Genomic DNA, 21578 nt, shown 5'->3' with positions numbered 1-21578 from the left:
TGGGATCGATTGGCCAGCAGACTCGCTTGACCTGAACGTGGAAAATGTCTGGGGTATTGTCAAGAGGAAGATGAGAGACATGATGAGGCCCAACAATGCAGACGAGCTGGCCGCTGTCGAACCCACTGGGCTCCATCACCTCAGTGGGGCCGCAGGCTGGTTGACTCCGCCCCGCATGCAAATCTTTTTTTCGTAGGATGGTAGGGGCACGTACCGCCTTTTTCGCCTCTGATTGGTTAGAAGGGCTCTCCTCCGAATAATTGGTTATGGCACAGGGCAGGCTGTCGGCTACCACCAACAGAAGTAAACGAACTAAATCCAACAGTGATAAGTGCGTAGAGTACAAAAGCCGACTTATGCATTGAATAAAACGGCACTATTTTGCCCAGCTGTGTGCAGTGCAGGTCACACAATTACACAGAGGGAACAAGGTATGGAAAGCAGCGAGAAGTAACATTGACAACAACAGTTAGGCTCCAATTTTTCCGAACCAGCAAATAGTCTTATAACAGCAGTAGGCCTACAATTAACAGAACAGTCAACACAGAGTCCATTAAGGCTCCCTGAGGTGACGAGAGATGTGTTGATCCTATACTTGCATCCTGTCTGCTTAACAGAAACTATTTAATGAAACTATTATGTCAAAATTATTACCAAAGTAAAGGCATGATGGTCATTTTTAGTAGGCTACCACATATGAATGAAGCCGCAGTCAGTCAATGGTAGAGAACTGAGCGCATAAACAAGTAAACAAGAATATACCCTTCAGAAGGCCGACATTTCCGTATTATAAATCTTTTTTAATGGTCTTATATAATATATATGTAATATTCTAATTTTCTGAAATACTGAATTTTGAGTTTTCGTGAGCAGTAGGCCTAAGCCATAATCAAGATGAATACAAATGAAGGCTTGAAGTATTAGACTATAGTGGAATCAATCTAAGATAGGCCTATGAGTTTCACTTTTTGCAAGTCCATAATCACCTTCTCACACGCACGCACGCACACACACACACACACACACACACACACACGCACACACACACACACACACACACACACACACACACACACACACACACACACACACACACACACACACACACACACACACACACACACACTGAGCCGCCTCTCGAGCAGAGCGGATTGAGGAGTGCTGTCAGCGGGTTTGGGGAGAGATATCTAGATCTTATCTGGATCGATCATATCAATAACCTCTATCTAGATATTGATCTCCATCCTCCTCATGGGGTTCGCGGAGGTGCTCGGGGGCCTGCGGGAGCGCGCCGAGCGGCTGCTCACGGAGCCCAGCGCGCTGAGCACCTTCCTGGGGCGGCTGGAGGAGCAGACCGGCGTGAAGAGGAAGATCCTGGCCATCGGTACGAGTTGTCATTACTATTATAACATACTAACATGCTTCTGACTGCTGCACGCTCTTTGGCTGTCAGTTTAGGGTTTGATTTGAGTGCAGTTGTAGTTAATAGTGTTTATAAATGTCGGTTAATGACGTCACGTTAAGCCGCAAGCCGGCAGCTGGTCACATGGTCCCTAATCCTGCCTGGACACTTAGTGTAACATTAACGTTACAACGTTAGTGTAACATTACTGTTGACCTGTTAGTCTAACTTTACTGTCTAACTGTTGATGTAAACGTTGCTGTCTACAGTTGATAAATGAAAGTTGATAAAAGTGGCCGCCAACTTCTCGGGGACAGCCCACCAGTTGAAGACAACTTGTATGGAGAGTTAGAGATTAAACTAGAGTTAGCTGTTAGCCTGGAGCTAGCACTTATCAATTAAGTTAGGTTAAGGTGTATTATCTCCCTGTGTGTCCTGTCCACTAGGGGAACAGTGTAGTAAAGGTGTATTGTCTCCCTGTGTGTCCACTAGGGGCAGTGTCGCTAACTGGACTCTATCTGGTTTACGGATACGGAGCCTCTCTCCTTTGTAACCTCATCGGCTTCGTCTATCCTGCGTATTACTCGTGAGTAGCCTACTAGTAGCCTACTAAGTTTTAGTAAATGATATCCTCTGTATTACTTGTGAGTACTATAAGTATTAGTAAATTATATCCTGGGTATTACTCGTGAGTACTTTAAGTATTAGTAAAGTATATCCTGTGTTTTACTAGTGAGTACTTTAAGTATTAGTAAAGTATATCCAGAGTACTATAAGTATTAGTAAAGTATATCCTGTATTTCCTGGAAAGGAGCAACGATGGACAGAAGCCGCTCGTGTGCGTCACATGTGACGCATTTACTGGGTTCTAAACGTGGAACCCTCTGCAATATCAAGGCCCTGAGCTGTGTTCTAAACGCTGACCCTCTGCAGTATCAAGGCCCTGAGCTGTGTTCTAAACGTGGAACCCTCTGCAGTATCAAGACCCTGAGCTGTGTTCTAAACGCTGACCCTCTGCAGTATCAAGGCCCTGAGCTGTGTTCTAAACGTGGAACCCTCTGCAGTATCAAGGCCCTGAGCTGTGTTCTAAACGTGGAACCCTCTGCAGTATCAAGGCCCTGAGCTGTGTTCTAAACGCTGACCCTCTGCAATATCAAGGCCCTGATCTGTGTTCTAAACGTGGAACCCTCTGCAGTATCAAGGCCCTGAGCTGTGTTCTAAACGCTGACCCTCTGCAGTATCAAGGCCCTGAGCTGTGTTCTAAACGTGGAACCCTCTGCAGTATCAAGGCCCTGAGCTGTGTTCTAAACGTGGAACCCTCTGCAGTATCAAGGCCCTGAGCTGTGTTCTAAACGTGGAACCCTCTGCAGTATCAAGGCCCTGAGCTGTGTTCTAAACGCTGACCCTCTGCAGTATCAAGGCCCTGAGCTGTGTTCTAAACGCTGACCCTCTGCAGTGTGAAGGCCATCGAGAGTGAGAACAAAGAGGACGACACCAAGTGGCTGACCTACTGGGTGGTCTATGGGGTCTTCAGTCTGGGGGAGTTCTTCTCTGATATCTTCCTCTACTGGTTCCCGTTCTACTACGCCTTCAAGGTTAGGGTTAGCTCAGATCCTCTCCACCCATAGAGCCTCCATGACCTGGAGGCTAGAGCCACCAGGCACTGGAGGCTAGAGCCACCATGACCTGGAGGCTTGAGCCACCAGGCACTGGAGGCTAGAGCCATCATTACCTGGAGGCTAGAGGCACCATGACCTGGAGGCTAGAGGCACCATGACCTGGAGGCTAGAGCCACCAGGCACTGGAGGCTAGAGCCACCATGACCTGGAGGCTAGAGCCACCATGACCTGGAGGCTAGAGCCACCAGGCACTTGAGGCTAGAGCCACCATGACCTGGAGGCTAGAGCCACCAGCCACTGGAGGCTAGAGCCACCATGACCTGGAGGCTAGATACCAGAGGAGGCAAGATACCAGATGACCTGGAGGGTAGATGTATGGCACACTACAGTGGGCGACCTGCCCACTAGTGACTAACGGTCTAGTGTTTAACTCTAGTTTTTAACTCTGGTGACCTGCTCACTAGTGACTAACTCTCTAGTGTTTAACTCTAGTGACTGCTCATTAGTGACTAATGGTCTAGTGTTTAACGCTAGTATTAGTATTAAACATGCTAGTGTTTGACTGTGGTGACCTGCTCACTAGTGACTAATGGTCTAGTGTTTAGCTCTGGTGACATGCTCCATGCACCTGGGGCCTCATTTATAAAACTCTGCGTAAAACCCTCCCTAAAACATTGCGTATGCCCAAACCTCAGAATCTGCGTACGCACAAAAATATTCAGATCTATAAAACTTTGCGGCGCACACGTCTACGCACTCTTCTCGTTATTAATACCAACATGTGTTGAAGTTTGTTCTCGTGCACGAGCGTGCACAAGCGCCATGCTCCTCCCAAGATCGTCCCATAATAGTCCTTAAAAGGTCAATGCTAATTAATCAATGAATATTCCTAGTATATAAGGAGCCTTTGCTGACCCATCATTACACGGGAACACATGCCTGCATTACACACGCTCGCGTCTCATACCCCTTGCTAAATTCTTGAGCAATTCCAAAGCTGCCATATTTTAGCCCGTTAGAATACAGAGGCCACCAGGAGCATTATTTATTGGCCTTGTGCCAATATGATAATTAATTACTATGTCCTATAGGCTAATTTAATGTAGGCCTACATATGTATCAGGAAAATTAATAAAACTTAAGTGATACAGTTGGTCTGGCCGAGGATTGTGATTTGAATGGGTTGTAGTGTGTTGAACATAATATTGCCTTAATTCATATTTCATAATGGGTGCTTTTTATAAAATGAATAAATAAATCTGAAGTCATAGTATGTGGTGCGCAATGTGCGTTGGGTATCGGGAGGTAGCGTTCTTCTTTTGGCGTTATTGGCGGTTTGCAAACCGATATGGTGCATTACTGCCACCAACTTCCTGTTGTCGTCTCCGGAGATCACTGTTTGAAAAACTTTGCGGGACCTTTACTCCAGGGTGAAAGGATGCGTAGAACTGCACACTTTTTTCCGCAAGGAATTTTTCTATAAATCTCGACGTTGGCAGTGAAAGATGCGTACGCACATTTCATCCCTGTTTCCGCAACATTTTCGTGCGCAGAGACCTTTATAAATGAGGGCCCTGCTCACTAGTGACTAACGGCCTAGTGTTTAGCTCTAGTGTTTGGGTCTGGTGACCTGCTCCCTGGTGCCCTGCTCCCTATTGACCTGCTCACTAGCGACTAACGATCCAGTGTTTAGCTCTGGTGACCTGCTCCCTAGTAACCTGCTCACTAGTGCCTCCGCTCTGGCTGCAGTGCCTGTTCCTGCTGTGGTGCATGGCCCCGGTGGCGTGGAACGGCTCCCATGTCATCTACAGTCGGGTGGTGCGACCCTTCTTCCTGCGCCACGAGGCAACGGTGGACGGCATGATGAACGACCTCAGTGGGAAGGCGATGAGTGCGGCTGAGGCCATGACCAGAGAGGGTGAGGACCGTCTTCACCGGCTCCTCTTGATCCTTTATTGTTCCAGTATCTAATGTAATATTGGAATATGCGTTCTCTTCTTCTTCAGTACTTTCTACTCTGGTGAAGAACCAGTCTCTGTTGACCCCGCCCTCGGCCCCGATGGGACGGGACCCCCAGAAGAGCTTACCCAGCCCGGCGGACCCCCGCCCTGAGACCCCGCCCGAACGCCCCGTAGGTCAACCTAGGACCCTACACGGTCCTACGACCCTACATGGTCCTAGAACCCTAAATACTAGGACCCTAGAACACTACACGGTCCTAGAACACTAAAGACTAGGACCCTAGGACACTACATGGTCCCTAGAACCCTAAATACTTGGACCCTAGCCCCTAGGACCCTACACTGTCCCTAGAACCCTAAATACTAGGACCCTAGGACTACATGGTCCCTAGAACCCTAAATACTAGGACCCTAGCCCCTAGACACTACATGGTTCCTTGGACAGAACATGGTTCCTAGAACCCTAAATAGTAGGTATAGAATATAATAATATTATACTAATACTATAATAGTAGTAGAAGTAGTAGCAGTAGTAGTAGTAGTAGTAGTAGTATTAGCAGTAGTAGTAGTATGAGCAGTAGTAGTAGTATGAGCAGTAGTAGTAGTAGTAGTAGTAGTAGTAGAAGTGATAGTAAAGTAGTAGTAGTATTAGTTAGTGATAGAAGTGATCATAATCTATAGCTCTAGATTATGTATTTTTTCTGTTGCAGCCGTTTCTGGGCTAAACTTGAGGAGTAGAGGAAGAGGAGGAGGAAGAGGAGGTGGTGGAGGATGAGGAGGAGGAGGAGGTGGTGGAGGAAGAGGAGGAGGTGGTGGAGGACGAGGAAGAAGAGGAAGAGGAGGAGGTGGTGGAGGAGGACGATAATGCTGAAACAATCCAAATTAGTAATATGTATAAGTATGTAGGCCTACAACATAATTAATCAAATGTGTATGAATGTGTTAAACATAATTAATTCGGCAGTATTCATTGACCACATTTGTATTATCTGATCATAACATCCTGATGTATAATATGATATGTAATATATATAATATAGCCTACCTATGTATTGTGATGATGATACTGTCCTTGTTAGTTAAACTTGTTATTGACGTCAGCTGTAGCCTATTAGCCTGTAGCCTGTAGTCAACTATGTTTGAATGACAAAGTGAATTTGATAGTAAATTCATAATATTTATGCTCACTTTTTTACACGAAATAAAAAGAAAGCTTGTAAACAACTAGCAGGGCCAGTATTCACTGTTTACCGTAATATACACTATTTACCCTAACATACACTATTTGCCGTAATATACACTATTTACTGAGCTTACTTTACGAGTCAATTCTTCGTCTACCCGGAGGGGAATCTTTTTTTCGTAGGATGGTAGGGGTATGTACCGCCTTTTTCGCCTCTGATTGGTTAGAAGGGCTCTCCTCCGATTGGTTATGGCACAGGGCAGGCTGTCGGCTAGTCCACCACTAACAGAAGTAAACGAACTCAATCCAACAAGTGATAAGTGCGTACTATTAAAGAATACATAAGCCGACTTATGCATTGAATAAAACTGCACTATTTTTCCCAGCTGTGTGCAGTGCAGGTCACACAATTACACAGAGGTAACAAGGTATGGAAAGCAGCGAGAAATGTAACGCGACTATTGTACACTGCAGTGGAGTAACATTGACAACAACCTCGAACAATTAGGCTCCAAGTTTTCCGAACCAGCAAATAGGCTTATAACAGCAGTACAATTAACAGAACAGTCAACACAGAGTCCATTAAGGCTCCCTGTGGTGACAAGAGATGTGTTGGTCCTAACTTGCATCCTGCCTGCTTAACAAACTATTTAATGAAACTATTATGTCCAAATTATTACCAAAGTAAAGGCATGATGGTCATTTTTAGTAGGCTACCACAGATGAACGACGCCGCAGTCAGTCAATGGTAGAAAATACATCACAGTTTACATCTGTTGGCGTTAGACTAGCCGACAGCCTGCGGACCATCCTACGAACAAAAAATTCGCTACCCGGAGACTGTATTCCTACAAATCCCACAATACACCTGGGCCGTGACGCTCTGAACACTCGCGGGCTTGTGTTTTCGGTGAAGAAGCCAAGATGTCAGCGCCCATGGAAGTGATCGTGAGCACGGACTCGTCCTCCCAACTGTGGAATTGCACGGTGTCAGACCTCCACTCCGGGGCCAGCCTGGTCTCCTACCGGGGGGGCAACACCTCGGCCCGGGGCCTGGCCGTCCTGGACGACCGGTGGCTCCTGGGGGCCCAGCTGGGCAAGAACTTCATCAACGTGTGGGAGATACAAAGGAAGGTAGTACTGAACAATACTACCTTTAATACTAATACTCAACTAACGTGAGTTACTCTCATGCTCAACACAACTGGCTTCATGTCTTTAAAGCCAATACTAAACTATGTAGTGATCTAACTTTAATATACTCTTATTTACCCTAATATACCCTAAACCTCCTTATGCCGCTTTTCCACCACCAGTACCAACTCGACTCAACTCGCCTCGACTCAACTCGGTTTGGTTGCGTTTCCATCTAAAAGAATACCTCTTCAATGTGGGCGGGTCGTAGAAAATAACCTCTCCACCATGGGCGGGTCGTCATTAGGTTTTAATCACGGGAGACGGATTCCCGGGAAATCTGAATCTGATCAAGACTATTTCCTGATTCCCGGGAAAGGTTATGATGGGAAATAAAATAAAATAAAAAGCGCAATGACTGCGCGTCTATTGTTGTCATACGGTAACGTTGATCAAGGCGAAACTCGAGCCCTAGGAAAGGAACGACACTGAATCGAAACAGCGAAACGCTGATCCTCCGGAGCCGGTCCGTGGACTCCAGCCACGCCGGACACACACAACCACGCCCGACACACATAACGACGCGCAGCCTAACTTTAGCCCCGGGAAAGGAGCGACACACACGGCGAAACGCTGATCAGTGTCCCCCTCGGGAGCGGGTTCGTGGACTCCAACCACGCCGGACACAACTTAACTGTGAGATTATTCCCATTTACAGCCGCTGGCCAATCAGTTACCAGCAGCCTGTTTACGTCACACAAAAGTACCTACTCCTCTCGCTTGGAACCTCGACGGAGGTAGTACTAAAAAAAAGTACCCGGTACTAGGTACCAGGTACTTTTTTTGCCAATGGAAACGCAAAAAAGGCGTGTCGAGTCGAGCTGGTACTGGCGGTGGAAAAGCGGCATTAGAGGGCTAGGGTAAGGGATTAGCCCTTTCATTTTCTTTTATGAATAGAGAGCCCTATTCATAAAATATATACCAACATTAATTAATCCGCTAAATTTAATGGTGATAAACTCCACGATAGTGTAGCTGTACTGTGTGTGTGTGTGTGTGTGTGTGTGTGTGTGTGTGTGTGTGTGTGTGTGTGTGTGTGTGTGTGTGTGTGTTGATCTCAGGACCAGATGCTGCAGAAGATGGTGTGTCCCGGGGTGGTGACCTGTCTGACCGCCGCCCCCAACGGACTGTTCCTCGCCGCCGGCGTCGCTGAGGCACTCTACCTGTGGGAGGTGAGTGGTGACTGACTACCAGTAGGAGGTGAGGCGCCGTCATCGAGCTGTCGTAACTGATGCATATTATACCTCGTCAGTCCGGGTGTCTAACATATTATTCTTGGTAGCAGACATTACCAGTGGATAACAGATACTGATCTCCAGGTGTCGACGGGTGGCCTCCTTGCGGTCCTCAGTAGACACTACCAGGACGTCAGCTGTGTGAAGTTCACAGATGACTCCTCCCACCTCGTCACTGGAGGCAAAGACAACCTGGCCCTGGTGTGGCGTCTCGCCAGGTACTGTGTGTGTGTGTGTGTGTATCATGGTGTGTGTTCGCGTTTATCATGGTGTATGTGTGGATCTCATGGTGTGTGGTGTGTCATGGTGTGTGTATCTCATGGTGTGTGTCCAGTGTGGTGCAGCTGGACCAGGGCTGCAGTCCCGAGCCGCTCCACGTCCTCTCCCGTCACTCTCTGCCCGTCACCGACCTCCACTGTGGGCTGATGGGACCGCAGGCCCGGCTGGCTACCGCCTCGCTCGACCAGACTGTCAAGGTGGGTGACTGATGACTGACTGGTGACTGACTGACTTCCATGCCTCTAAAGCAGATGTTATAGCGGCCTCTAAAGCAGATGTTATAGCTGCCTCTAAAGCAGTTATAACTGCCTCTAAAGCAGATGTTTTAGTTGGACTCTAAATCAGATGTTATAGCTGCCTCTAAAGCAGATGTTATAGCTGCCTCTGTCTCCAGCTGTGGGAGCTGTGCTCAGGAGAGCTCCTCCTGTCAATCCTATTTGACGTCAGCATCATGTCGGTGACCCTCGACCCCTGCGAGTACTTCCTGTTCTGTGGAGGAAGTGATGGAAACATCTTCCAGGTGTCTCTGTGTAGTCAGGTACGCTCACTTTATTTATCTATAGATATACGTAGCTAAAGCTTATATAAGCATCTGTATAACAGTATATCAACAGGGTTTAACTCCTGTGTTTATGGGTTTAACTTGTGTGTTAACAGGGTTTAACTCGTGTGTAACGTGGTTTAACAGATTGTTTGTTTATGTTTTGGTTTCATTTCAGAGTTTAAGCCGAGATAAAACATTCCAGTCAGACAGCGATGGCAACCAGGTGTTCAAAGGACACAGGTAAACCAGCAAACCAGGTAGACTAGCAAACCAGGTAAACTAGTCTAGTCTATCTGCCCACCTGCCCAGGGGTGGGGTGGGGCTAAGATTCTTGTGACATGTACTGCTGCTTCTGCTCTCTGAGTGCGGCTTCCCTCCGATTGGTTGTCCTGGACAGGAACTTGGTGAGCTGTCTGTCAGTGTCGATGGACGGGACCCTCCTCCTGTCAGGGTCCCACGACGAGACGCTGCGGCTCTGGGACGTCCAAAGCAAGCAGAGCATTCGCTGCTCCGCCCAGAAAGGTGAGAGAGAGAGAGAGAGAGAGAGAGAGAGAGAGAGAGAGAGAGAGAGAGAGAGAGAGAGAGAGAGAGAGAGAGAGAGAGAGAGAGAGAGAGAGAGAGAGAGAGAGAGAGAGAGAGAGAGAGAGAGAGAGAGAGAGAGAGAGAGAGAGAGAGAGAGAGAGAGAGAGAGAGAGAGATGGTGTGTGTGTGATACAGGTCAGGTGACCAACTGCTCCATCATGGCCGCCCCGGCCAACATGCTGGCCCCTCTGGGGGTGCCGGCCATGCCGCTGCCACGCTTCAGCCGCCACCTGGCGTCCTCCCAGCATGCCGAGGGGCCGGACTCCGGAGACGTCTGCCTGCGCCTCGGCCTCCACACACAGGTGTGTGTGTGTGTGTGTGTGTGTGTGTGTGTGTGTGTGTGTGTGTGTGTGTGTGTGTGTGTGTGTGTGTGTGTGTGTGTGTGTGTGTGTGTGTGTGTGTGTGTGTGTTTTCTAACAGGTTGTGTGTTTGTAGGAGGAGGAGAAGTCATATCTTCAGAAAGCAGAGAAGCTCTTCTCCAACATGACGGCCGTCACGGACAAAGTGAGTGACCATGACCCCCGACCTCTAGCCCCTGCTGACCGCTAGCTGCTGCTGACCCCTGACCTTTGCCCTCTGTCCCCAGCATGGTGGGGGTGAGGACGGCTCCAGGGTGCGTCTGGCGGAGCTGGAGGAGGAGGTCCGCACCCTGAAGAAGGTCAACAAGGACCTCTACAACTTCTCCGCCCACCTCCTCTCCTGACACCTCCTCACCTGACACACACACACACACCTTGTTAGTGTAATTACCTGAATGTTTTGTACAATAAAGCAGATGTTGTGAACATTGTGTTGGTGTGTGAGTGTAACTAGTGCTGTTCATTACTAGTTATTTCACTGATTAGTTACATGGTTAGAGCAGAGCCTGGTTAGTTCAACTCTTACCAATCTAACCTTTCCTAGCTGGTTATACTAACCAGAGCATGTTCCAAGTCCTCTTACTGTCGGTACCTCGTCAGGTCAGTAAAGACGAGACCAGGAGACATTTGTGCAGAGAAGGCGATCGGCACACGTTTACTGGAGTAAATAATCAGAATACATTAAGAGTAGTACTACCACAGAGCCAGGTAGTACGGTGAGTGGTAGTACTTCGATGCATTAGGCACCACATCATCGTGGGTCCAGCAGGAATTGGTTTCATATATTTTAATGATGGGAGACGTCGTGACTTGTCGCCACGATGACGGGCACCTCTCGTCTCTATGGCAACAGGCCTACAGGAGCATATGGGTGTGGCAATAGACATTCACTAACCGTTAAGTTTAATGAGGGTAGCTCTGCCTGTCATGCTAAGCTAACGGCTACACACAGCGACACCTAGGCACTCCATTTCCCAGAATGCTTTGCAAAGGCCACTATACAAGTGGTGGCCAGTCCGATTCCAACAAACTCATCACCATGGCAACAGAGGACGGGGGGGGTGTGTGTGTGTGTGTGTGAGAGAGAGAGATCAGGAGAGGGGCGGGGTCTCTGACTGGTCATTGTCTGTGGCAGAGCTTTGTCTGAGGGGTGTGGCCTGTGGGGGTGTGGCCAGCCAGTCTGTGGGTTGAGGGGAGGGGCTTAAGCTTAAAGGCTCTCCAATTGGAGGACTAGGGCATGGGGGCGGGGTTGACAGCTCTGGGCTGCTACTAGCTCCACCTACACTTTTATCTTCTACTGACCCTCCTCCCCGCTCCCCCATCCCGAACTCTGACCCCGCCCCCCTGTCCCCTAGACCAGCTGGGTTGTGGGTGGGGCCAGGTTGGCTGTGGGCAGGGCTTGGTGGGTGGTGGGTGGGGCCAGAGGAGTTGAGGACTTCAGTGATGATGGCGGCAGTCTGGGCAACCCAGTCCAGCTCCGGGGGGGCGGGGGCGGGGCCGGCGGGTTGGAGGGGGGCAGGCGGGGCGGCCCCGGGGGGCAGGGCTGCCCCGGGGGGTGGGGTGGCCCCGGGTGGGGGGGCGGGGGGCGTGTTATTGTTGAGGTTGTCCTGCAGGGCGGTCTGGTGGGCGGCGGCCTGCTGGTTGTGCAGCAGCAGCTCCTGGATGCGGATCTGCTGCAGGATGGCAGGAAGCTCGTAGTGGTGGAAGAAGTAGATCATGGAGTGCTGAGGAGGAAGGGCGGAGTTAGAGGGAGGAGGCGGAGTTAGGACAGGGAGGAGGTGTGGTTACAGTCAGACAGCGGGTTAAACCCCGGGTTAGGGGTCGTCTGGGGGCTTAAGGGGTCATCTGGGGGGTTAAGGGGTCATCTGGGGGGTTAAGGGGTCATCTGGGGGGTTCAGGGGGGCGTCTGGGGGGTTCAGGGGGGCGTCTGGGCCGTTAAGGGGCTGTCTGGGGGTTAAGGGGTCGTCAGGGGGTTAAGGAGTCCTGGTCTACAGGGTCCTGGTCTACAGGGTCCACGGGGCCCTGGTCCACAGGGTCCTGGTCTACAGGGTCCACGGGGTTCTGGTCTACGGGGTCTGCAGGATCCTGGTCTACAGGGTCCACGGGGTCCTGGTCTACGGGGTCCTGGTCTACAGGGTCTACAGGGTCCTGGTCTACAGGGTCTACGGGGTTCTGGTCTACGGGGTCTACAGGATCCTGGTCTACGGGGTCCTGGTCTACAGGGTCCTGGTCTACAGGGTCCACGGGGTCCTGGTCCACACGGTCCTGGTCTACACGGTCCTGGTCTAACGGACTGACCTGGATGAAGAGCCAGGAGGTGACCAGGGCCAGGCTGCTGTACTGCCCGTTGAAGCGGTAGTGGTACGCGTAGAAGGCAAAGTGGTACAAGTAGAAGAACCTGTGGAAACACCAAACACTTCCGTCACAACACCTCCGTCATCATGACACCTCCGTCACCACGACACCTCAGTCACACGACACCTCCGTCACCATGCCAATCAGGCTCCTCTTGGGGGAGGGGCTAGACTTACCTCAGCCAATGGCGTTTGCTGGTGTTGGTATGGCAGCAGATGGCATCGTACTGATCAGCCAACCACACGATGAGGATGATGTAGAACGCTGTGGTCGTGTCGTTGAAGAACTCCGACATGATGGCCTCCATGCCTGAGGGGGCAGCAGAGAGAAGGTCAGCGTGCTGGGTTCAGAGTGTTGAGTTCAGGGTCAGAGGTCATCTTGGAGTGGTTGGTCTTACCAACGAGGGCCAGGATGACGGTGAGCAGAGGAGCAGCGGGGAAGGCGATGGTCATGTTCATCTCCAACATCTGGAGCAGGTCCACTGGGGGCAGAGGGCCGGTTAACACCTCTTAACTCATACTAGTAACTAGTAGAATAGTTTAGAGCTGTTAACCAGGTCCACTGGGTGAAGAGGGGGGCCGTTTAACACCTGGTGTACACCTCTAAACTCATACTAGAAACTAGTAGAATAGTTTAGAGCTGTTAACCAGGTCCACTGAGGGCAGAGGGGCCGGTTAACACCTGGTTAACACCTCTAAACTAATACTAGTTACTGTTGTAGACTAGTTGAGGTGTTAACCAGGTTAACACCTCTCAACTAGGACACTAGTTACTGTCCGGTCTGCTCCACATCCATCCTATTCCAAACCAGTGCTCAGAGCTCCAAACCAGGGCTCTCAGTAGTTTGGTAGTAGTGCCCCACCTCTGAGTGACAGGCCACTGCCCATGCTCAGGCCCACAGAGGACTCAAGATGGAGGCTCATTCTGAGGCAGGGCTCCAAAGGGTTTGGAATAAAACGGATGTCAACTGATCGCAAACTGAGAGGGTAAAATGAAGAGAATGACGGCTGACCTCATCAGGACAGACTAGTGGCTGAGTCCTGGAGCCTCTAAGAAGTGTGAAGGGTTACCTGCGGACTTCTGCACTGTTTCTTACCTATGAACACGAAGATTTGATGGTGGGAATATCTCAGCAGCATCGAGACGGACAAGGTCTGCTTGGACAAAATCAGCACAGTTTAGCTCATCTGGATCTGCATATAGCCCCCCTGACGTAGCTACCCAGCCCTACAAGCCTAGCTAACCCAACCGCCTAGCCTAGCTAACCCAGCCATACTAGCCTAGCTAACCCAGCCCCCTAGCCTAGGTAACCTAGCCCTACTAGCCTAGCTAACCCAGCACCCTAGCCTAGCTTACCCAGCCATGCCAACTCAGAACTGCTAGCTTAACCTTGCTAACTCAGCATTGTTAGCTCCAGAAGGGGACCTCTGCGATAACCCATCAGAGTGTAACTCAAGCGTTCCTTACAAAGATGACCATGATGAGGAAGGCCGCCAGGTAGGACGTCCGGGCCATCCACATGCTGACGAATCTGTAGTGTTCCCCGGAAACCACGTTCCTCAGGAACCCTGCAAGGACACCACACATTACCTCAGGACACCAACAACACACAGCTAAACCAGGTTCTCCTGGTTCTAGAGACATCTGGTCCAGAGACCTCTGGTTCTAGAGACAGGTTCTCCTGGTTCAAGAGACCTCTGGTCTACAGACAGGTTCTTGCTTACATCCCCCCGCAGGGTGAAACATCTGCTATGCAGCAATTTGCTGCCCAAGTCACGGGGATTGAGAAAGCGCACCCGGACTAGGTCCTTCTGTTAATGGGTGATTTCAACCACGTCAACTTCAACAAATCACTCCCCAGGTACAAACGACAGATACACCTTGCTACGAGAAGTGAGAAAACACTGGACCAATGTTATTACACACTCCCTCAGGCGTTCCGTGCTGTGGCGCGGGCGCCTCTAGGCCAATCGGACCATAACATGATATTTTTGATGCCTCAGTACCGTCAACAATTAAAAACTGTTAAACCATCCACAAGGACAGTTAGACAATGGACGCCTGCTGCTGGGGACATGTTAAGTGACTGTATGGAACAAACAGACTGGAATGTTTTTAGGGAAGCATGCGATGGTTTCGACGATTTTACTGACACCTCTTACATCAACTTTGTAGAGAACTCATGCATACCATCGAAGTCTGTGGTTGTTTTTAGTAATAAAAAGTCATGGTTCAACAAAGAGATTAAACAATTATGTACAGAGAAAAATCTTTTGAACTCTGTTCAAATCCCTTCACTTGATTTAAGCCATTTAACGTTTCTTTATGTCTTAAACTATGTGTCACTGCATTACTACTCACTGCATTTTCTGCAGGAAATGCATTTTCTAGTATTGACTGTGATTTACATTTTAAGAAGCATATCTAACTACCTCCCTCATCTTACCCACAGAAAACAGATTCAAAGGTTGTGCAATTAAGAGAAGACAAGAGACTGAAGTTGATGGTTTCTATGTTCAGTGTCTGATTTCTATCCAACCATAACTCAACTCATCCACACTCAACTATATCAATCTTTGCATTGGCTATATGCTGAATTTAACTGAAATATGGTTATGGTTCTTAGCAGACGCCTTTAACCAAAGCAACATGCAAAAAGATCATGAAGATCACAGGCATTTCTATGCACAGTAATCCCTTATGCGTGGGATTACATTTTCTAGTTCATAGACTACAGTTCTGCTTTTAATACTATTTTACCCATTACATTATTTGGTAAACTTCAGCTGATGGGAATCAATCAATCGCTCTGTCACTGGATCTTAAACTTTTTAACTGACCCAAGGCAGGTGGTTAAAATGGGCAACCTGTTCAATTAAACTACTCTCAACACTGGGGCCCCACAGGGCTGTGTCCTCTCTCTCCTCTGCTCTCCTCTGCTCTACTCTCTCTACACCAATGCCGCCTTCAAAACGCTCAGAGTTTCCGGGAGTTTCGGCGGTTCGGACCTTAAGCTCGGAGGAAAGTGCTTTGAACACTCTATTGGGTCTGATTTTTCGTGTGGAAGTAAAGCAACCCGAGTCCTCCGAGATTACGTCACAACAATGGCTGCCCATTTCAATGACAGAATAAAGTGAACTTGCAGCAAGCACTAGAGGCAAACTTTACACCCATTCTAACATTGTATTACGATACATTATAGCTTACAATTATAAACATCACCTAATAAATTCTCGCTCATGTTCAACCATCGCAAGCAGTTCTAATAACTGATTTATTTGATTCAGCAAAGAAGCACAAAGAGGTCCCTGCGGGCATCCATACTTGTTGTTATGAAGTCTAGTCTCAAGAACGATTTTATGTCATAGCCTATGCACTTCTGAGGGGCGTTTCCTGAATGCTCTTATTTCGGAAGAAGGGAAGGTTTACGTAAAGACATGCAAGAGCTTCCGAACCTCCGAGCTGTTTTGAAGGCAGCACAATGACTGTGTGTCCCATTCTGACAATGTGAAAATATTTAAATATGCTGATAACACAACAGTAGCAGGACTGATTAGTAACAGTTGTGAGTCAGACTACTGTGCGTTCACACCAAACGCGACGGGGCGACACGACTCCATACAAAGTCAACGTAGAGACGCGCGACACTTTCGCTCAAGTTGAAATATTTGAACTTTGCCGCGACATTCGCATGATCACAGCCAATCAGCGTTCACCCCCTGAGTGACATAACGTAACAGCCAATCAGCATTCAACCGGCCAGGCCAACCATTCCCTGCACTCCGCAGTGAACCGCAGCATGGAGGAGAAAGTGATTGTTGCCATTTGCGACTCCCGGAGCTCTATGTATAATATTATATGATATTATATAATATATAAATATCTATATAATATAATATATAATATCACGGCCAAAAGCTGTGTGCGCCTCTGCATGATATTATGAACCCATAAAAGACAGGCATTCTGACGTCTCTCCCTCTTCCACAACAGGTAAAGACATGCAATGGTGGTTATCTTGGCCATGGTTGAGAATGAATTGGCATGAAGCACCATTGGCGGGCAAAAGAAGTGGCGTGACAAAGTTCGCCTGATAAAACTTGCACAGCGACGGATCATGATTGGTCGTGCTGCAAAACTTGGGTGACAACTCGACCAGGCGACAAATGTGTCTTTTGGTGTGAACGCACTGTTAGAGGTATGGTGTAAGAGGAACAACCTATTTTTAAAGGTTAACAAAACAAAATAATTGATCATAGATTTTAGGAAGAACAGGTTAGTTCACTCCCCACTGATCATTGGTGAGCAGGCGGTGGAGAGTGTCCAGCTTTAAATTTCTTGGCTCCACCATTACAAATTCTACAGAGCCGCAGGGGAAAGTGTGTCTTCTCCATCACTGTCTGGTATGGTAACTCCACCTCTTCAGAGAGGAAGCAGTTGGAGAAGGTGGTGCACACAGCATCAAAAATCATAGGACATGCCATCACATCTGTAGCCTCTATCTACGCCACGTGGACTAGCCATAAAACACAGAAAGTCCAAGATGATCCCTCCCACCCTGCCAGGTCGCTCTTCAAACTACTGCCTTCTGGAAAGAGAGTGCAAAGTCTCAGGGGTAAAACATCCCATTTTTGCAATAGCACATACCCTGCCACTATTAGGCTCCTCAATGCTCAGGCACTCAGGTGTAAACCTGTACTAAATGCACTCTGCACTTTATAGACTGCACAAACACTTTATGGGAAGTTGCAATAGCACAAGATCTTTTCATATTTTTACTTGTTTGAACAAGTGTACGTATGTACTGTGCGTTTATTGCCTTATTTATTTTAACCTGTGTGGCACTAAGACAAATTCCAATCAACTGTGTTGACAATGGCAATAAAGTTATCTATCTATCTATCTATCCATCTAGGTTCTCCTGGTCCTAGAGGTTCTCCTGGTCCTAGAGGTTCTCCTGGTTCTAACCTTTGTTCTCCTCATTCTCTGCCAGGGCCTTGACGCTGGACATCAGGATGTCGTCGTATCCCAGGAACTCATCCAGAAGAAACCGACTGAAGCTGTCTCCAAAACACTGGTCTTTCATGGGGTCTACAGTAGAGCAGAGTACAGTAGAGTATAATATAATATAGAACAGTATAATATAGTACAGTAGAGTATAGTATAATATAGTACAGTATAATAAAGTAGAGTATAGTATAGTATAATATAATACAGTATAGTGTAATATAATATAGTAGAGTATAGTACAGTAGAGTATAGTATAATGTAGTACAGTAAAGTATAATTTAATATAGTATAGTACAGTGGAGTATAGTATAATATAGTACAGTACTGTATAGTATAATATAGTACAGTGTAATATAATATAGTACAGTATAGTATATCATAATATACAGTATAGTACATTAGAGTACAGAACAGAAGAGTATAGTACAGTAGAGTACAGTATAGTAGAGTAGAGTAGAGTACAGTACAGTAAAACTGTCTCTAAACACAGTACAGAAACGTACCGAGCGTCACAACCATCACCGGGATGCTGAGTCTCTGTCTGGTGTTCTGGGACAGACGCAGGAACCCATACTCCAGAGAATACTCCACAATGTACTCCTCCTGGGGCCAGACTACACACACAGACACAGACACACACATGACAACACTGTCTAACCCCTAGCTCAATGACCTGTTTGTACAGTGTAACCCCAACCTGCTCCTTAATGACCCGTCTCTGTACTGTCTAACCCTACCTGCTCCTTACTGACCTGTCTCTGTACTCTCTAACCCTACCTGTTCCTTCATTACCTGTCTGTACTGTCTAACCCATACCTGCTCCTTAATGACCCGTCTCTGTACTGTCTAACCCTACCTGCTCCTTAATGACCTGTCTCTGTACTGTCTAACCCCTACCTGCTCCTTAATGACCTGTCTCTGTACTGTCTAACCCTACCTGCTCCTTAATGACCACTGAGCGGTGCGATTCGGTGATGCTTGGTGGAGTAGTGAAGGTGCGGTTTGGCGCAGCTCAGTTAGCTCTCGCATTTCCACCGCCGACAGTACCCTTATGCTAGGGCGGGGTTTAAGCTGGATGGCGATAGCCGCGGCAGCTAGGTAAGCATCGTGACCTCATAGCAGCCCGCCACAGTGTAGCCTGCTAATAAATCCAAGGAAAAATAAGAACGTGACACAATGAACAAAGAGCAACAATGTAGGACGTCGAAGAAGGACGTCAAACTTTTGTGCAACATTTTCTTCAATAAACAAAGCTTTCGCCGTTGTCCAGAAATACCTTGGGGGTAATGTGTTTGTTATTATCCCCGACCAATCAACGGACTGCGTATGTAGCTTGAACTTGCCAGCACCCTTTCAGGCGTCTCAGTACCCCAACGGAGGAGTACTGTGAGACGAGTATGGCTCAGTCCGGATCATGCCCATTTTTGGCAGTGGAAATGCGAACCGTGCCGCACCTTTGCATACTGAACCAACCCGCACCCTCCGGTGGAAATGCACCGTTAATGACCCGTCTTTGAACTGTCTAACCCATGCTGCTTACCTTTAGCAGGAGCCTGGCTGAATGACAGGTCCTGGCTGCCATTAGCCCCACCCCCTGCGGTCAGCGAGGGCTTCAGTCTCGGTTCAATGTCCAGCTGGAACTGAGAGACGGGCAGACAGACGGACATGAGTCATTCAACACATGAATGAAGCAAACTTGACGGAAGTTAACTAACCAAGACGAGTCACTGAAAAACTTGGACCGTGACTAAAGACCGAAATCCAGCACTCTACCCTTTTCACAGTCATTTTGTATTCATCGTTGGACATTTATCGTGATGTATCGTTATAGGAATGTCTAACAATATATAGTTTATTGCAGAATCGCTGATATTATCGGTATCGTGCACCATATTGTACAGTTTCGTACGGTATCATATCGTATGGTATGGTATTGTACGGTACAGTGAGGTCCCCTGTGGTTCCCCCCCCCCCCCCCAATGGCCTACAGCCCTACCTTCACTGAGCTGTTGTCAAACATCTCCAGAGTCATCTCCTCCTCCTCCTCCTCCCCGCCCGGCTGCAGCGTGAAGACTCCGCCCCCGATGCCCGGCTCCTCCTCCTGGCCCCGTCCCATCAGCAGCACGGGGGCCCGGGTGGAGTTCCTCTGGATCTCCACCCGCAGGACGCCGTCGCGGGGCCACTCCTCCCGCACCGCCTCCAGGCAGCGGATGGGTGAGCGGGAGAAGACGATGTGGATGTAGGCCAGGATGAAGAGCACGAACAGGGCCTGGGGAGTGAAGAGACCAGCATGAGACCAGCAGGAGACCAGCAGGAGACCAGAAGACCAGGTGTGTGTAATATATACAGTATATATATATATATATATACACATACATACTGTATATATATATAGTGTGAGGAGTAGTTTGAGCTAATCCCTTCACACATCACAGATAGATGAGGAGACGTTACCTTCAGCAGGACGAAGAACTCAAACACTCTCCTGAAGGAGGGCGGGAACAGCCGCGCGTAGGTCACCGCCATCTTGAAGAACAGCGCGTGGAAGAGGCGGTCGCGGACGTTGATGAGGGGGTTCTGGTTGATGTTGGGGTTCCTCAGCCGGTTGTTGTTCAGAGGAACATTGTTCCCGGGGCCCTGGTTCTCAGACATCTCGGTATCCCTTAGCTCCTCCTTGCTGGCACAACGATATCGGGGTCAGAAGCAGGAGTACTAGAAGTATATCTCAACGCCCCCTAGTGACGGTCTAGTGGCCAATGGGAGACATCTGGACTGATGAGCTCTGCTCAAACGTCCTGAAGAGGGAAATCAAGGTTTCTCTTTCCATAAGTACATATGACCCTGGATGATATCCTAAGAACTCAAACAGTCTCTCAGCAGGCAGTGCATCAGAAACCAGTCAGCAAAGGGTTGACTTCTCCTGGTCTCTTTATATCCTTTTACACGCAGATCACATCCATTCGCACCAATAAACCAAAAGTCTTACATTACACACATTCTACTTCTACTACTCCTGTCAGTACAACTACTACAATAAAGGAGTTATACTCCTACTATTACTACTTTCAGTACTAACTAGTACAATAAGAGTCCTGACACCAGGAAGATGATCTTCTCTAGCTGTGCTGAAACCACATCAATAACAGAGTTACACTAATACTAACTAGTACAGTAAGAGTTGTGACAATAGGAGATGATCTTCTGCTAGTTGGTAACTAGTACAATAACAGAGTTATACTACTAACTTGTCACCAACTAGAACTAGAGTACTGACACCAGAAGATGATCTTCTCTAGCTAAACCACATCAATAACATCACATCTTATACTAATACAACTATCAGTACTAACTAGTCACTAACTAGTCCATCAATAACATCTCAGCTCCTCCTCGCTGAGTAAAGCCTCTGGTCACCTGGAGGACAGACGGATCGCCTCCCCGCTGTGTCAGTCCGAGGCCACCCCTCTATAGATGTAGATGTATAGATATATGTGTATAGATATGTATACCTGATGGTTTAATCATCTCTTAGATGACAGATCTTCACAGAACGCCTCAGAGGAGCGGCTAGCTAGGGTTAGCTGCTAGCGCTAGCTGCTCGGTTAGCCGCCCTGGGAGCTTTAAACCGGTTTAAACCTGTACTGTATCCGACATGTGTCTCAAAACCGAGCATCACATCCGATGGATGTTCTATGAAAATATAATCGGCGTTCGCGATCCATAATAACGTGATTATCGATCCCTGATCAGCTAATAAGAGCGCGTCGCTCGGGCCCGAACGACAACAAGCAACCGGGTGTGGAGGACCACGGAGGAGCCTGCTGGGAACACCTCCGATCAAATCCACTGACGTGG

The 21578-nt window shown here is 48.3% G+C and overlaps 3 protein-coding genes across 4 annotated transcripts; 2 read left to right on the top strand and 1 right to left on the bottom strand.

Annotated features, from left to right (window-relative positions):
- Window positions 1-1251: 1251 nt before the first annotated feature.
- On the top strand, window positions 1252-5707 carry reep6 (receptor accessory protein 6; the record flags this gene model as incomplete). Its single annotated transcript, XM_084473562.1, has 6 exons — window positions 1252-1384; window positions 1895-1988; window positions 2859-2997; window positions 4771-4939; window positions 5028-5152; window positions 5693-5707. 6 exons carry the CDS (start codon window positions 1252-1254, stop codon window positions 5705-5707), a joined length of 675 nt encoding a protein of 224 aa, XP_084329688.1.
- Window positions 5708-7083: 1376 nt separating this feature from the next.
- On the top strand, window positions 7084-10784 carry wdr18 (WD repeat domain 18). Its single transcript, XM_084472576.1, has 10 exons — window positions 7084-7299; window positions 8421-8531; window positions 8679-8812; window positions 8929-9070; window positions 9268-9411; window positions 9593-9657; window positions 9815-9939; window positions 10135-10301; window positions 10435-10503; window positions 10586-10784. The coding sequence occupies exons 1-10, from the start codon at window positions 7090-7092 to the stop codon at window positions 10700-10702; spliced, it is 1284 nt and encodes a 427-aa protein (XP_084328702.1). The 5' UTR covers window positions 7084-7089; the 3' UTR covers window positions 10703-10784.
- A 346-nt stretch (window positions 10785-11130) lies between these two features.
- Window positions 11131-21497, bottom strand: tmem259 (transmembrane protein 259). 2 transcript variants are annotated; one of them, XM_084472682.1, is made up of 12 exons: window positions 21233-21497; window positions 20178-20400; window positions 19720-19992; window positions 19264-19363; window positions 18227-18337; window positions 17682-17804; window positions 14181-14281; window positions 13810-13867; window positions 13111-13194; window positions 12890-13022; window positions 12657-12756; window positions 11131-12082 (listed from the first exon to the last, which is right to left on the bottom strand). In XM_084472682.1, the coding sequence occupies exons 2-12, from the start codon at window positions 20373-20375 to the stop codon at window positions 11450-11452; spliced, it is 1914 nt and encodes a 637-aa protein (XP_084328808.1). In that variant the 5' UTR covers window positions 20376-20400; window positions 21233-21497; the 3' UTR covers window positions 11131-11449. The 2 variants fall into 2 exon arrangements, with proteins under 2 accessions (XP_084328808.1, XP_084328809.1); XM_084472683.1 differs by having other exon boundaries at window positions 20178-20396.
- Window positions 21498-21578: the final 81 nt, after the last annotated feature.

The sequence above is a fragment of the Micromesistius poutassou genome (assembly GCF_964030765.1).
Source record: "Micromesistius poutassou genome assembly, chromosome: 9".
Classification (NCBI taxonomy): Eukaryota; Metazoa; Chordata; class Actinopteri; order Gadiformes; family Gadidae; genus Micromesistius; species Micromesistius poutassou.
The sequence above is the reverse complement of the archived record's forward strand: the minus strand, read 5'-3'. Positions and strand labels throughout refer to the sequence as shown.

Excerpts from the sequence above, each read along its gene's own strand:
- wdr18 (XM_084472576.1), top strand. The coding sequence starts at position 7,090 with ATGTCAGCGCCCATGGAAGTGATCGTGAGCACGGACTCGTCCTCCCAA. Across the intron at positions 8,813-8,928 it reads CTGGTGTGGCGTCTCGCCAG|TGTGGTGCAGCTGGACCAGG; the intron begins GTACTGTGTGTG and ends GTGTGTGTCCAG. Across the intron at positions 9,940-10,134 it reads TCGCTGCTCCGCCCAGAAAG|GTCAGGTGACCAACTGCTCC; the intron begins GTGAGAGAGAGA and ends TGTGTGATACAG.
- tmem259 (XM_084472682.1), bottom strand. The coding sequence starts at position 20,375 with ATGTCTGAGAACCAGGGCCCCGGGAACAATGTTCCTCTGAACAACAAC. Across the intron at positions 19,993-20,177 it reads AGTTCTTCGTCCTGCTGAAG|GCCCTGTTCGTGCTCTTCAT; the intron begins GTAACGTCTCCT and ends TTCACTCCCCAG. Across the intron at positions 13,195-13,809 it reads TCAAATCTTCGTGTTCATAG|TGGACCTGCTCCAGATGTTG; the intron begins GTAAGAAACAGT and ends CTCTGCCCCCAG.